The 14413-nt window shown below is 38.5% G+C and overlaps 1 protein-coding gene across 1 annotated transcript in view; it reads left to right on the forward strand.

Annotated features, from left to right (window-relative positions):
- Pkhd1 (PKHD1 ciliary IPT domain containing fibrocystin/polyductin) overlaps nucleotides 1–14413 on the forward strand; it is a 563112-nt gene that overhangs the window by 17449 nt on the left and 531250 nt on the right. The window contains exons 9-15 of the mRNA XM_008825215.3: nucleotides 1656–1720; nucleotides 2226–2265; nucleotides 3093–3163; nucleotides 8035–8136; nucleotides 8897–8992; nucleotides 11288–11429; nucleotides 13610–13724. Coding sequence (XP_008823437.1) covers nucleotides 1656–1720; nucleotides 2226–2265; nucleotides 3093–3163; nucleotides 8035–8136; nucleotides 8897–8992; nucleotides 11288–11429; nucleotides 13610–13724 — 631 coding nt within the window. The remainder of the gene's footprint in view (nucleotides 1–1655; nucleotides 1721–2225; nucleotides 2266–3092; nucleotides 3164–8034; nucleotides 8137–8896; nucleotides 8993–11287; nucleotides 11430–13609; nucleotides 13725–14413) is intronic.

A 14413-nucleotide genomic window follows, 5' to 3' on the forward strand; every position in this document is an offset into this window, starting at 1 on the left:
TTATTATTATTTTGGTTGTTTTGAGACAGGGTCTCCCTGTAGCCCCAGCTGGCCTGGAACTCACTATGTAGACCAGGCTGGCCTTGAACTCACAGAGATCTGCCTGCCTCTGCCTCCTGAGTGCTGGGATTAAAGGCATGCGCCATCACACCTGGCTTATTTGTCCTTTTTTGAAGGGCTTACTGAGTATACTCTGTGTTTTCAGTGCTCCTGGGTGTGGCTCTATCTATTGGAGAGTGACCAATCTACCAATAGTCACATGAGGCATGAAAACTGACTCTCCCTTTCCTAGCATCTATCAATTGCCAAAAGATCCTCAGCTATGCCCAGGGCTTTCTGCCCACCTCCCCATCCATGCTGGGCTCCTGTTTGACTTCGATTTGCACAGTTCTTAAACATGCTGTCATAAGTGCTGTGGTTCATATGTGCAACTACCCTGTGGAAGACATGCATCCTTTATAAAAATAGAAACCACTCATAAGTCTTGCCTTTAGACTTAACTTCTGGAAAAGACAAAATAATTGGTTCAAAATATAAATTGAAGTGGAACCTACAACCTTTCTTGAAAACAAATAGGTTCTACTTACTAAGGGATCAGTCTATACGAAAGATTGGCTAAAGTTCTACATTTAAGCCACTTAGAAATCTTGTGATATGTATACCCACATTATTCTCTCTTCACAGATGAGATATGGAGAGGTTAAGAAATTTGCTTAGAGTTGCTTAGACAGCAAACATCAGAGCTGAGACTGTAATCTTGCCTGACTAATCAGCCTCCAAAATCCATGGTCCTGACTACTGTACCTGTAATGACCAGCCAAAGCAGACAACACTTCAAACAATTTCTTTTTCCATTTTTCATGTGTGTGTGATATGCATGTTTGTGTATGCACATTTTTATGTTGTGGGCATATGTGTGTGAGAGTGCCCATGTACATGCGTGTGGGCCTGAGGCTGATATGTGGAATCATACTGGATTGCTCTTCCTCCTCATTCTATGAGGCAGTCTCTCGATCAAGTCTAGAGATCAAATATGACCGGTCTTACTAGCCAGCTTGCCCTGGGGGTCCAGAGGCTGCTGCCACGCCCGCCTGAACTTCCATCCTCCTACCTGCATAGCTAACACTTTGAACACTGAACTTTCTCCCTAGTCCCACCTGAAACAGTTTTAAATGAATGTCTACATGTTCCCATTCATGTGGCCACAATTTGACCAGATTTTTATTTTACTCTGGACTGGGTGGATTAATTTTGTTTGGGGTTACTACAAAAATTCTGTTCTATGGCTTGACTTCTTGGGACTAGTATTTCGTGGAGACAAATTCTCTACTACAGTTTCTTTCTTGTGTCTTCGGTTTGTTTGCCTGAGATCGGCTGTTTTGGGTAATAAAATCGATTTTGGAAAGAAAAGACAAAATGGAAGTTAGGTATAAGTTAACTGTTACCTCCCATATTGCATTTGACACACAGCTTACGTATTGACAACTCTAGTTCACATTATTGTTAAGTATTTGCACCAATGATAACATTGAACTTTCAGTATGTGTCAATTTTCTCTGGCTAACTTGACTTTTATTTATTATTTTCTTTAGGGATTTGGAAATTCTGAATTGAGTAGCCTAGTTATCTTTCTGGTGTCTTTTTTTTCTTTTTAGCTTTCATATCCAGGAAGAACATGGCCTTGGGACTGTGCAGTGCAGTGTGGAAGGCAATTACATCGGTCTGTTATAGAAGTGACATCTGATTAAAGACTCACTCATTTCTTTCTTGGTATCCAGAAAGAAAAAAAAACCCCACATTTTTCACTGGTTGGTGTTAGGAGAATAGTAATCATTAGTATCAAAGTATCTCCTAAAAGCACTACACAAAACCACTTACATTTAAACAAATTTCGTCCTCACAATCATCATATGTGGTCGGCGAAAGTATTTTTCACTTTACAAGTGAGAATATTAATGCTGTCAGTCAAGATTTACATCATGCTCATTGTAAATCTAAGACTGAGGTCTTACTTGCTATGCAATGTCACGTTTGTCCTTTTCTTATTGGAAGTCCACTTTGCTGATGGTGTTAAGCTTTTGAGATACTTACTTTGGGCACCATTAAAGAAATTCCAGGCTTGGATATTAATGATGATATTAGAGCTTTTGGTTTATGGTAGTAATATCCTGACCCAAGAGATTTGTGCAGATTTCTATATTGAATTCTGTCTCTTTGTGTTTCAGGTTCCCAGAATGTTAGTTTTTCAGTATTTAACAAAGGGAAGTAAGTAACTGGGGTAGAGGAATCCATCCTTATCTTGTATTATCTGTTTTATCTTGTATGTTCTCTAACCTTTATAATAGATAGTTTCAATTATACACCAGGCTAGTATAACAAAATTTTCCACTGATTTCTTTTACTTGAGTAAGCATTGCGCTCTGTCTCACCTCTAGGCTTCAATATAGGAATGGTGCAGACTTTTGGTAATTAGCTCTTGGGTAATACTAAAGTGCAATGTCTAAAACTGTCACGTGCATATTAAGTGGGATATAATTTACTGAAACACATATCAATGCAAGAATTTTCTTTTTCAAGTTGGAAAGAGTTAAAATTTAATCATGTTTTGGAGAAACAAATAAAATAGGATTCTGGATTTCTGTGTGTGCCGTATTTCTTTTCTTGTTCTGCTAAATGCTCTCTTTTAAGTGTATTGATTAACTGATACTAATTTTTTTGTGATAATATCAACACATTAACTATAGCTATACAGCTCAAACTATGGCTCTGTTTTGTCTTTCTTCTCAAGAATAAAACTAATCTACTCTATACTTACTTTAAATCAGGTCAAAACTAGACCTTTTTACATTCACAATTCCATTTAATACGTTTGACATTTCATGAAGTAGGGATTATTCCCACACAATAGTTTCATCTATGAGAAAACAAACTTTGACCCATTGATACTGTTTTCTAGTTATCAAATGGAGCTGGTATCCAAACTGTTAATAAGGGTTTCTAGAGGTTATTCTGTGAACGTCCTTCCAGGCAGCCAATTTAAAAAAATGTAATCTTAGGTATTTTATACAGTAAAATTTTGTTTTGCTTTGAAGGGCAATGGTGCATAAGGATGCATGGCTGATCAGTGCTAAACAAGACTTGTTCCTGTATCAGACACACTCAGGTATGCTTTCAAACCATCCTGCATTCTTCATCCCTTTCCTTGGTGTACACTCAAAGTTAGACTCTTCTTTTGTTTCTTCTAGCAGTTTGTCTATGGCCCTTTGGTTTTGGTTGAAGTTAACTGATTGTATCTGTGTCAGATTTAGTTCCCGTAGTCCTTCATCACTTACAGATGTTCTGAGAAATGCGCCATTAGATGAGCTAGTCATTGTGCGTGCGTGACAGCATACATTCACACAAATGTAGCTGCTGCGTCTCAGTCATTCAATGTGACCCCTTGATGTGAGCAGGAGATGAGGTAAATATGAGATATAGGAAGCCAGCGTTAGTGTGATGCAGCATACTGTTTTATAGGGAATTTTTAAAATAAGCATGTGTATCACACCATAAAATGACACTGAAAAGTAGGGAATATTATTATTATTATTTATTATTGTTATAATTTTATTTGGTGGGCCAAGATGTTTGTTTTATTTATTTCTTTTGGGATGGAGAGGTTTAAAAGTTTGTTTCATGCCTCAAACAACTTTCCCAAAAAGTAAATACATTGTCAATATGTAAGATACGTACATGAACATTACATGTCCCGGGCAGACGCTGCCATGGACAAACACTGCTTCTTCCATCTTTCATAACAATCTGAATTCAAGATAATATGTATAATATTCATTTTTCTGTGTATTCATTTCAGCAAATTAGTGTTCCTTGGGTTCTTGTTCACATGTGAAAGGAACTGGAACTTATATTTAAAAATAAAAAATGTAACTTGTCTGTGATTTGGATCTAGACGAACGGTTACTTAACAAACCATTCAGCAATAATGGCCTTAAACACTTAAATAGTCAATGAAACTGCAACTAATTAGGGGAGTGTTGATTCTAAGAACTATGGCATTCATAGCGAAGTCTGGTTGTCAAGTTCAGAGCAAAGCATCAATGATATCACTTTTTTCTTTTTTTTGTCTTTTTGAGATAGGGTCTCCCTGAAGCCACAACTGGCCTGGAACTCACTATGGAGACCAGGCTGGCCTTGAACTCACAGAGATCCACCTGCCTCTGCCTCCCAAGTGCTGGGATTAAAGGTGTGTGCTATCACACCCGGCTAATTTCACATTTTTAATAGCTATAATAAACATGTAACCATCATTTTTATTAATTGTATAAAATATTATGGAATGTATACATTTGCATTATACTTTTTATTAAAATTATTTTCAAACTTTTAAAGTGTTTCATGGTTTCATAATTCATATAATGAATTTTAGTATTTTCACTCCCTTATTCCCTTCATTCATCTCCCTCCAACGGGTGTTATAAGTTTATTTACACAAGAATCACCACATACTGTGTGAGGAGTGCATATGTGATATGTCCTTACAGTAGGCTCCATGTCACTACACCACAGGAATTTTTCAGTGCCAGTACAGTCTGGGGACCACTGAAGTAGATGTGGTCTGCTCTTAGTGGATACACAGTTATGTTGCTGTTGGCTGTGCATTCAATGAGGCCTTATATAAAGCCTATGGATATAGATTGAATGAAAGAAAGAATATTCATGCCTCACTTTATCTCCCTAAAAAAACAGAAGGAAGTTTACATATTAGCCTAAAAGGACATCTTGCTGTTTACACTAATGTCTCATCTCTGGGCATTCATTCAACACTTTATAATATGCATGTACTGATGCTAAGCTATGGTGTTGCCCTCTGATGAGTAAGTCTTCATACTGAAAAAAGAATGCTGAAATTTGGGAATTTGCATGAAAGCTTATTCTATTGGCATTGAATTCTGACTCTTGCTTTTCAACAGCATACCTATATGTTTGAGGGTAGGTTTGAGGAAGCACCCGTGCTGATGTACTTAATGACAGACATAACAAGACAACCAGACATACATAATTTCAATATTTATTTCTTTTAACCACAAGATAGGTAACAATGCCCTTATTTTATTGATGAGAAACAATTAAGAGGGAAAATAACTTGCAGTACGAGTTCAAAAGTCATGCACATAACCAGTCTACTTTAGGAAGTGTGCTGCACTTAAATTCCGTATAATTCTTCTATGATTGTGGAACCTGATATGCTGGGCATGCTGACAGAGTTGGTGCTTATAACATCTCTTGGAATGAAAACTCACAGGCATGAACTTTTTCATAGCAGAAAAATCTTTGGAGAAAGTAGATATGAACAGCCATAAAGTGTCTGTGGCTTAAGGATTGGCTTTCAGTCACTAATCAGCTTTGTTAAGCTCCTCAGCATTTCTGAGCCTTGTTTAAACATATATGAAATTAACAACGTGGTGTTGGTGCTTCAAACTCTAAAGACTATCTAAAGAAGATGGAAAGAAGAATATTTGAAATCATTCAACATTTTGTTGTCCTTTTTATGACTATTTTCAAGCAATCACTAATTTCTCCTTTTTATTTCTCATATGCTTATTAAATATGATGTATCTACTTTATCTCTAACCACTGTGCAGTTCTGGACCCCGTCATCTCTTGCACAGCTTGCTACAGTGATGTATAAGGGGCTTCTGGCTTGACAGTTTTCCCTACAGATCTACAGCCAGCAGCAATCTAGGCTTCAAGCGTATCTGATGCTTCTTCACTGTGCACAACCTCTAAGCATTCTCATCTCCTGTGAGAAATAACCCAGTTTTCTATTTGCTTCTTATCTGCTTCTCCAGCTCCTTTTCTTTATCCCTCTCCACATAATTAAAAAATATTTTTATTTATTGTTTTATTCATACAAGTATATTACCTGCTTGTATATAAGTACACCTGTGTCGTGCAATGCCCATGGAGGTCAGAGGAGGGCGTTGCATCCCCTGTAACTTGGGTTACAGATGGTTGTTAGATGGCATGTAGGTGCTGGAAATTGAACTTGAGTCTTCTGCAAGAGCAGCCAGCGTTTTTAACCACCAAGCCATCTTTCCAGCTCCCCTTCCCCCATTCTAACGGTACTTATATGCATTGTTCAATTTCTTCTCTCCATATTCCGGCTATTATTTGCTTTCAATGTCCTCTCTTTCTCCCTTTCATGTGGTCAGTTATTTTATTTTATTTTTTCTTGTCACAGGATCTCACTATATAACACAAGCTACCTTGAATTTATTGCATTTCTGCCTCAACCTTCCCAGGACTGGGGCTGTGTGTGCCTTCATGCCTAGCTTTACTAGGTCAATTTAAAATCATTATTTAAGACTCAGTTCAGATATTATTTTCAGAAAGTTTTTTAAATACTCTGTACCCCATCCCATTTTTAAACTTCTATTTCATAGACTCTAATTCTGCTGACCTGAAACATAATTATACTTATGTATATCTATCTGCATTTCCTTACTATACTCTCCTCTTTGAAGACAGGAACTATTTTGCATTTATCTTTCTATTTGGATACCATAGAGTAGGTGCTGTATGAATGTTGAAAAAAAACCTACAAAATATTTGCAGTTATGCTATTTTAAGACAGTAGCGAGTAGGGAGACTCATGGCTGCTTGAGGTGCTGAGAATAAGGGATGGTAGAGTGCTTAGTGACTTTTCTATCGCCCCCTCTATTGCTCAGGGAACATCATGGAAGAGAGGGCAGAAAGAATGTCAGAGCTAGATACGGGGAAGGGCTGCAAAGTGCTGTCTTCTGAGATAACACAGACATTACAATCATGAACTCACAGAAGCTACAGTTACCTGCACTGGGTCTGCACAAGACCGGCCTTGTCATCAGTTATGGCTAGATGAGGGACTCACGAGGTCTTTCCCTCTGCTGAACTACTGGTTACTGAAGGATTCTTGGAGCAGGGGAGACAATTGTCTCTAATTATGTACCCACTGGTGAGCCTGCCAAACTCTAAGGGATAGTTCCAAACCCACAGCAAACAACATCACCTTGGTTAAATTCAATGCATCACAAAAGAAAGCAAAAACAACTTCTTGTGAGAAAGATTTGTAGGGAGGACAGGGTGTTAGCAGGAGTGAAAGGTGAGAGTAATTAGATTGCCTTTTGTACATATATGAAAATGTCAAAGAAAAAATTTAAAAAAGATTCATATTTTGAAGTTGTAACCATTCATGATTAGCTCCTGTATTTAATCTACATTTAGTTTATCAGAGAACACCACTTTTCTAAAGAGAATGAAACTTTAAACTGTCAGTGTTTAAAGAAAGGATGAGGAGCCGGAGAGATGGATCAGTGGTTAAGAATACTTACTGTTCTTTTAGAGGATCTGAACTTGGTTCACACCTGCCTGTAACTCCAACTCTAGGGGATCTGACACCCTCTCTTGGCCTCTTCAGGCACTGCACCCACATGCACAAACCTCTACATACATATACACATAATCAAAAATAAAAATAAAATATTTAAAGGATGAAAGAGCATGAAATTCTTTTGGGCATTTCATATTGCTATAGAGTGTTCAGCTTGAAAGAAGTGTGAGTGAGAGGTTACGTGCACCCAGGGAAAGAGCCTGCAGCATGGGGAAGAACCGAGGATGGGTTATTCCTTTTTCTGCTTAGAGTAATGGAAGCCTTGCCCAGTGTATTCATGGTTGATTCTTCCTGTGGCACCACCTACTCTTCCCTGCTGTTAAATTAGGTCGTTGATATGGAGAGACAGATTTCCTAAGGAACAATCAAAGGATGTAAGGGCATTGCTAATACTTTGAGCGACCTTAGCTATAAATACTGGTCCTGTATAATATACATTTATAGTCTTTTGTTATATGATTAAAAATGATTGTTATTACAAAATTTCCAAATGTTCTTGGACCTACAATGTAAGAAGTAAGTTACAGTATTTTCTATTATCGTATTTTCTTGAGCATATTGTGACCTATGTTTGGAAGCTTAAATTTTAAAATAAACTCTTGTAGAAATCCTATCCGTGTTTCCAGAAGTTGGAAGCCTTGGGGGAAGAACAGATATCTCCATTACAGGGGACTTCTTTGACACTTCTGCCCAGGTTACCATTGCAGGTATCTATGCTGAAATGGCTGAAAATAATTCAGTTTTAAATGCTGTAGAAGTTTAAGTATCTCTTATGGCTTGGAGCTATGATGGGAATATTTAATTTTTTTAAACATTTACTTTCTGTGTGTGTGTGTGTGTGTGTGTGTGTGTGTGTGTGTGTACATCCTCATGTGCCACAGCGCTTGTGTGGCAGTCAGAGGATAACTTGTGGGATAACTTGGTTCTCTCCATCCACCATATAGGAACTAGGTGTCAATCTTGGGCTTGGTGGCAGTTGCCTTTACTCACTGAGTCATGTAATGGGACCTATCTTTGCCCTTTCTAGTATGTGAGGTCCTGAAGGTCTTTCAGTTGTATTTGGTGGGGATAGGGTAAGATTTTTGTCCTGGACCATACAAATGTGTCACGGCAGCAGGATGTGGTGTAGACAGGTTCATCATACACATACATCCCTATCCTAGGGATGAAGAGAAATAAAAGCACAGCTGTCTCTTTACAAAGGTCTACTTTTATTAAAAAACAATCCTTCTCACATTCCCTTTTTAGAAGGAATGGGTGGGCATTTGCCATGCAAAGTCCTCTAGAATGCCCCTTCGGGAAACCTTTTGGTACCTTTCTAGAATCTTTTGTCCCACCATATGGGGTGCTCTTCTAGTTGGTGAGATCATTTTGAGATGCCTGTTCACTTCAGTCTTTCCATTGTGTGTATAAATATATGTATGCCTTTATATGCATATATGTATGAACTTGAAAAAATCTTCTTAGGCATTCCATGTGATATTAGACACGTGTCTCCCAGGAAGATTGAATGCACCACCAGGGCTCCAGGAAAAGGAGCAAGACTCACCGCTCCTCAGGCAGGTAAGGAAGTCACCAGGGCTTCTCAATGGACTCTCCACTTGCATGCTTCATTACAAAAGCCTAGAGAGTAGAAGGAACCATATCTGAATTCTGATTCAGCTATGTGACTGACTGGGTCCCCAGTGCCATTGTTGGCTTTCATATCAAGAAAGATCTTCGATTTATTCAGCTATAGAGTGGCACTGCACTCCTAACCCCAGCTGTATGTCTAATCAGTGGACTTCAGTGGAGACCACAAATACAACCAACACACTGTGGCTGCTGAATGGAATCCCCGAACTGCCTCTCTGCATATGATCCATCATTGTATGTGTATTGTCTAAGGAGACAGGAGCAGTGGAGCGTGCCCTTTTGTGCTCATAGCAACAGCAGCAGAGAGGTCAGACAGTGAGACATAGTGGGGTATATTTAAATGCTGTACATCCCCCCTGTGGGCCTCTATCTGCTGCTTTCACAAATGGGGATTTGTTGTGACATTGCCACCAGCATAGGCCTGCAGTAGACATAAATGGAGGAGGCAAAGTAGCAGGTTCCCCCTGTCCTCTTCTGTTTAAAGCTCCTACTTCTTGGCTGCAAACATTTTCTGCTAAGCATTAGAACTGGAGGCTTCAGCATAGTTAAGGAATAAGGAAGGTTGGCATGTCACCCTGTCAAGAACTACAAGCTGTAGGTCTGTGCGTAAAGCCCTGACTTAATGGTTAAACTAGTTGCAGTGAGTCAACTCAGAGAGACTCAGTACTTGTGAACAAAGTTGTCCTGAAGGGGATGAAAGCTTTCCAAAGAAGGGCCACTGAAGCATGGAAATGCATGCAAAGCTTTGGCTTGAGAATTCCAGAGCTCCCAGCTCCACAGTTTTTACTTAAGGAGCGCTTCCATCCAAGGAACCAAAACCACTGAAACAAGTAATTGAGAGAATGTGTGTTTCCTGCAGCAGGAAACAGAACGCTTGGTCCCTTGTTGAATGTTTACTGCTTTAGCTATTCTGGTAGAAGTAGGATAATTTCCCGAAAGCAGCTATTTGAGTTACTGATGCCCTTTATGAAAAGCTGTTTGCAATCTCTTCCATGGAAGAGGACAAATTACCACACAGAGCAGTGGTTCTCCAATTGGGGTGATTTTGTCCACAGGGGACATTTGGCAATATATAGAAACAGGTTTTGCTGTTACATATTGGAGGTGTGCTGGTGATACTGCCATTCAGTGGGTCGACAAAGGATGCCACTAAACGTTCATCCTGCCTTGCATAGTATAGGCCTGACAAAGACACTCAGTCTAAAATATCACCAGTGCAGAGTGTGAGAAACCCACAGTTAAAATAATATTCTTAACACAGGCTCTTAGTTTTCTACTTATCGCTGATCTACTATCCATTTTAGGGTTCAATGAGGAACAGATTAGTAGCTAACAATAACAGTTATTATTGTGCTCCTTTATTTGATACTATATTTCAGGCTTGTTATATGTGAATTTTAAGCTTCCTTGAGTCCTTGTGTATTGTGCCTATTTATTATTGGCCCCATTTTGATGTATGAATGGATGAATACACAAGGGTGGAAGCAAAGGCCTGTAAACTGCACATCTAGAATGCTGTGGGACTGGAATCTGATGCACAACTACTTAAGTCTAGCGCTTTAACCCTCAACCAAAATTAGTATCCAATATTAATCACACATATGACTTTTGCCTCAAGGTTTTCTTGCTATAAAACATAATTAATAAGTAAAACATCACTTAAAATGCCACATAATAGCATCATGTCACACAGCTGGCTCTGTGTGCAGGTCCACAAATTGAGGTCACAGCACTTGAAAAATTTAGTGATTGCCGTTTTTTATTGGTAAAGAGAGTTTTATGGAATAGGATTTCCAGACTGATCCAGTCTTTAAAGGATGCTGAAGTTCACTTCTAGCTTCAGAAAGCACAAAGGCAGGTCTTGCCACAAACTCACCATCACATGGTTCTCCGCTGCTACAGGCAGCATCCTCTCTTGTCTCTAGGGCTTAGTTTTCTTCTGTGGTGCTGCCGTTGAAAAGACTCTCTGATCCTCTGAGACTGTCTCTTCTTACTCTTTCTCACCAAGTCTTTCCTTCCAAGAGGCTAATTTCAATCCAAGGAATATCTTCTGCTTTCTAGAACACACCTAGTGTCTATAGAGCCTCTAATAGAACTATTCCATCTTGGTGTCTGGAGCCTTCACAGATAGAATATGCAACATCTTTCACTCTGTAAGAATGGAGTCCCTGATTTGGGGGTAGGGAAACTTTCCGGTGGTTATGAGAGATTTGTGTCTTACAGGTAATCGAGGCCTTCTTTTTGAAGTTGGAGAAGCTGCTGAGAGCTTGGCATTGACTGAAGTCACCCCAGGGTACAGGTGGCAGATTGTCCCCAATGCCAGTTCGCCATCTGGATTTTGGTCAAAGGAAGGACAACCTTTCAGGTATGCTTTAGGAAAAATGGGAGTTCATATCAATGGATTAGGGCATGGCTAGGATACAGAGAAGAAAGAGAGTGAGATTTCTAGGGAGATTATTTATCACATGAGCCAATTCAACAACACGAGTATTTGACAGAGGCCTCAACCAGTGTTGATCATGCTAGAGGTTAGATGACCTTTTCTGGTGAATAGTCAAATATTGGCCAATATGAGAAGCCCATGTATTTTATAATTCTTATAATCTGCTTTGGAAATGAGTATCAACTGGAGCATTGGGCTCAGCAGTCCAAAAAACTTGATGCAGGTATGCGCTTGAGGTAAAACTAATTATCTGCCATGTGCCAAAGAAAGATTTAAAAACTTGGCCTTGGATTGTGTGAGGGAGGATCCCATTCACAGGCTAGGTAGCAGAACAGTTCTTTTGCAACAACCATCCTTGTTGAGGGTTGACCTGATGTCCAGTGTAAAGTCAGGGAATCTTGTGGGCTCTGTGAGGTATGGTTTCTGTACTAGTAACTTTCATCATGATTTTCTTGTTAGGTTTGAGTCTTTCTTAACACTTCACTGCCAAAATTTAGAGCTTTCTAAAGTGATGTTCAAAATACATAAAGTTTGATACTTTTGGTTACATTGCTTCTTCAGTGCTCTCTTAGTGTTTCTGCTCAGGGATGGATCTTGCACTCTGTGGTGGATCCGTTCCTTCTTTCTCCAAATTGCTTAAGTGACTCCTGAGTGTGAATTTCAGTCATGTGACCTCCTGTAGGGACTTGGACATTTCAGATCTTAACTTTAATGGGGAATGAAAAGCATCGTTTAGGGAGAGTCTTGTGTATTGAGCAAGCCAAGCAAGAAAGGGATGGTGAACGAAAGAGGGGTCCTGGAAGCCTTACTAGCTTGGATATAAACAAGCAGGTTAAGGCTTAAAAGAATTTATTTGTGGTCCACTGTATCACATAAATGTATCCTTATTATGTATTTTTGAGCATTAATAATATTTAGAGAAAAGCTTTCCAGGTATATTCAGTCTATAAAGGAGTCAGACCACATCAAAAGTCTTAAAAACTCTTATTTAAAACTTGTAAAACTTAGAAGTTTTGCCCCTCACATTGTCATTTTTGGAGCTATAAGCCCTACAGTAATTCATCTACCACCCCCTCTCTCATTCTTTGAAATCTCAAAATTTCAAATTAAAAAAAACAGATATTGATTAACTGATAAATTACTCTAGTGATGTATTTCTTAACAATATTTTTGCAAACCTCTCTTCTTTTTCTTCATTTTTCTTTCCTTTTTCTTTTTTGAGACAGGGTCTTACTCTGTAGTACAGGCTGGCCAGATAAGGTCTTACCCTGTAGTACAGGCTGACCTTGAACTGGAGCCTTTTGAGTTCTGGGGTTATAGGTATACACTATTAGAACTAGCTTTAAGTCATTTTTAAATATAAAGCTTGCTCTAGATGAAAATAATATATGCACATTAGAGAAAATTTGAAACCTTATTTATATTGATGATCTGAAGATTTTCAACAGTAATAAACAGAAAATATTTTGGAATTTTTTAGGTAGTTTGATTAGTTTTAAGACAACATCGTTAATATAAAGTTCTTAAAATTCATCTTAAACAGTTTAAAAATGGTGTCATTTTTAAAATGTTTCATAAAATTGTATACATTTTTTTCAAAGTTGCATTTGAGGACTTTTAAATTGAATTTGTTAACACCTTCAACAATTTGACTCTCTGACTATTTTATGATCCACAATTATTATTAATTCAGAAAATATTTTTCAGATATTTGGCAAGCTCAGAGAAAAATTGTGATGAATGAGCTCTGCTTGCTTCTAGTGAGAGCAATATTTAATATTGATTGGGTTATTTCCATGGTTTGTGGTCCATACTGCCTGCAACAGGTAGTTTTCTCAGTCACATCTCCATATTGTCTGTTGCTACGGCTGTGGTTTTCCTAGAGATGATACCACTGCAAAGGGACTTGTGACTATGTGAAGACTGAGCTATTGAAAGATGCAGGTTCTTTCTAGATTCTTTGGAGAGCCGATGTAGTGGAAGAGTCAGGTTTTCTTCATCATTTCCTTAAAGCAAAGTACAAGGGCAACTGCATGTTGGCTCAGTGATTAAGGCCTCATTTACTTTCACTTGACTCTGAATTTCATTCCCCCATGTCACAGAGCACGGCTCAGTGGGTTCTTCGTAGCTCCAGAGACAAATAATTACACATTCTGGATCCAGGCAGACAGCCAAGCTTCCTTACATTTCAGTTGGTCAGAGGAGCCAAGGACTAAGGTATTCACCTTCCTCTGGGTTTTCTTCTCTTTGTTTCTAGTCCTATATGATTGAAAGAAGAAAAGATCAAAGCTAAAGCTCCCATGTTCTATAGTTATAAAATGCTGCCAGGAGACCAGCGACTTGTCGAAAAAAATTAGAGGATGGTACCTATGCTTTATTGAACTGCTATTATAAATCCAGAAGTATGCTATATTTTCATTTGTAATCTTTGTCACTGTGAAGTTTACACATCTCTATATTCTAGATGAGTAAATTGAGGCTTAGAGTTTCCTTGGTCAATTTAGGACCAACTGGATAATGAGAGAATTGTTCAGAATTCAAAATTAGATTGTTCTGACTTTAAAAGTTGTACCGTTTGCCACTGAGTTTGGGTTAGCTTCATGTAAAAAACTTCCCTATCAGTCTTGAAGAATGAGAAAAGATGCCTTTAGAAAGCAGTCAAAACCCACTTGTGCCTTTGGCAGAGAACCACAAAGTTTTTAATATGCTGTTTGAACTCGACTTGCTTGCTGGAGAAAACTCATGGATTTTGATGAACTAATGTCATTGTAGATCTTTCAGGGGCTTAATAGTATCTTAATAGCATCATACATCTCTAGGGTGGTAGAGGGCCTGCTCCTGTTCTAAATGTGACCTATGAAGTCTCATTTGAATACTATACAATTGAAAAAGGCAGAACAGAGGAG

Source organism: Nannospalax galili, unplaced genomic scaffold (assembly GCF_000622305.1).
Source record: "Nannospalax galili isolate Female #2095 unplaced genomic scaffold, S.galili_v1.0 scaffold329, whole genome shotgun sequence".
In the NCBI taxonomy this organism is placed as follows: domain Eukaryota; kingdom Metazoa; phylum Chordata; class Mammalia; order Rodentia; family Spalacidae; genus Nannospalax; species Nannospalax galili.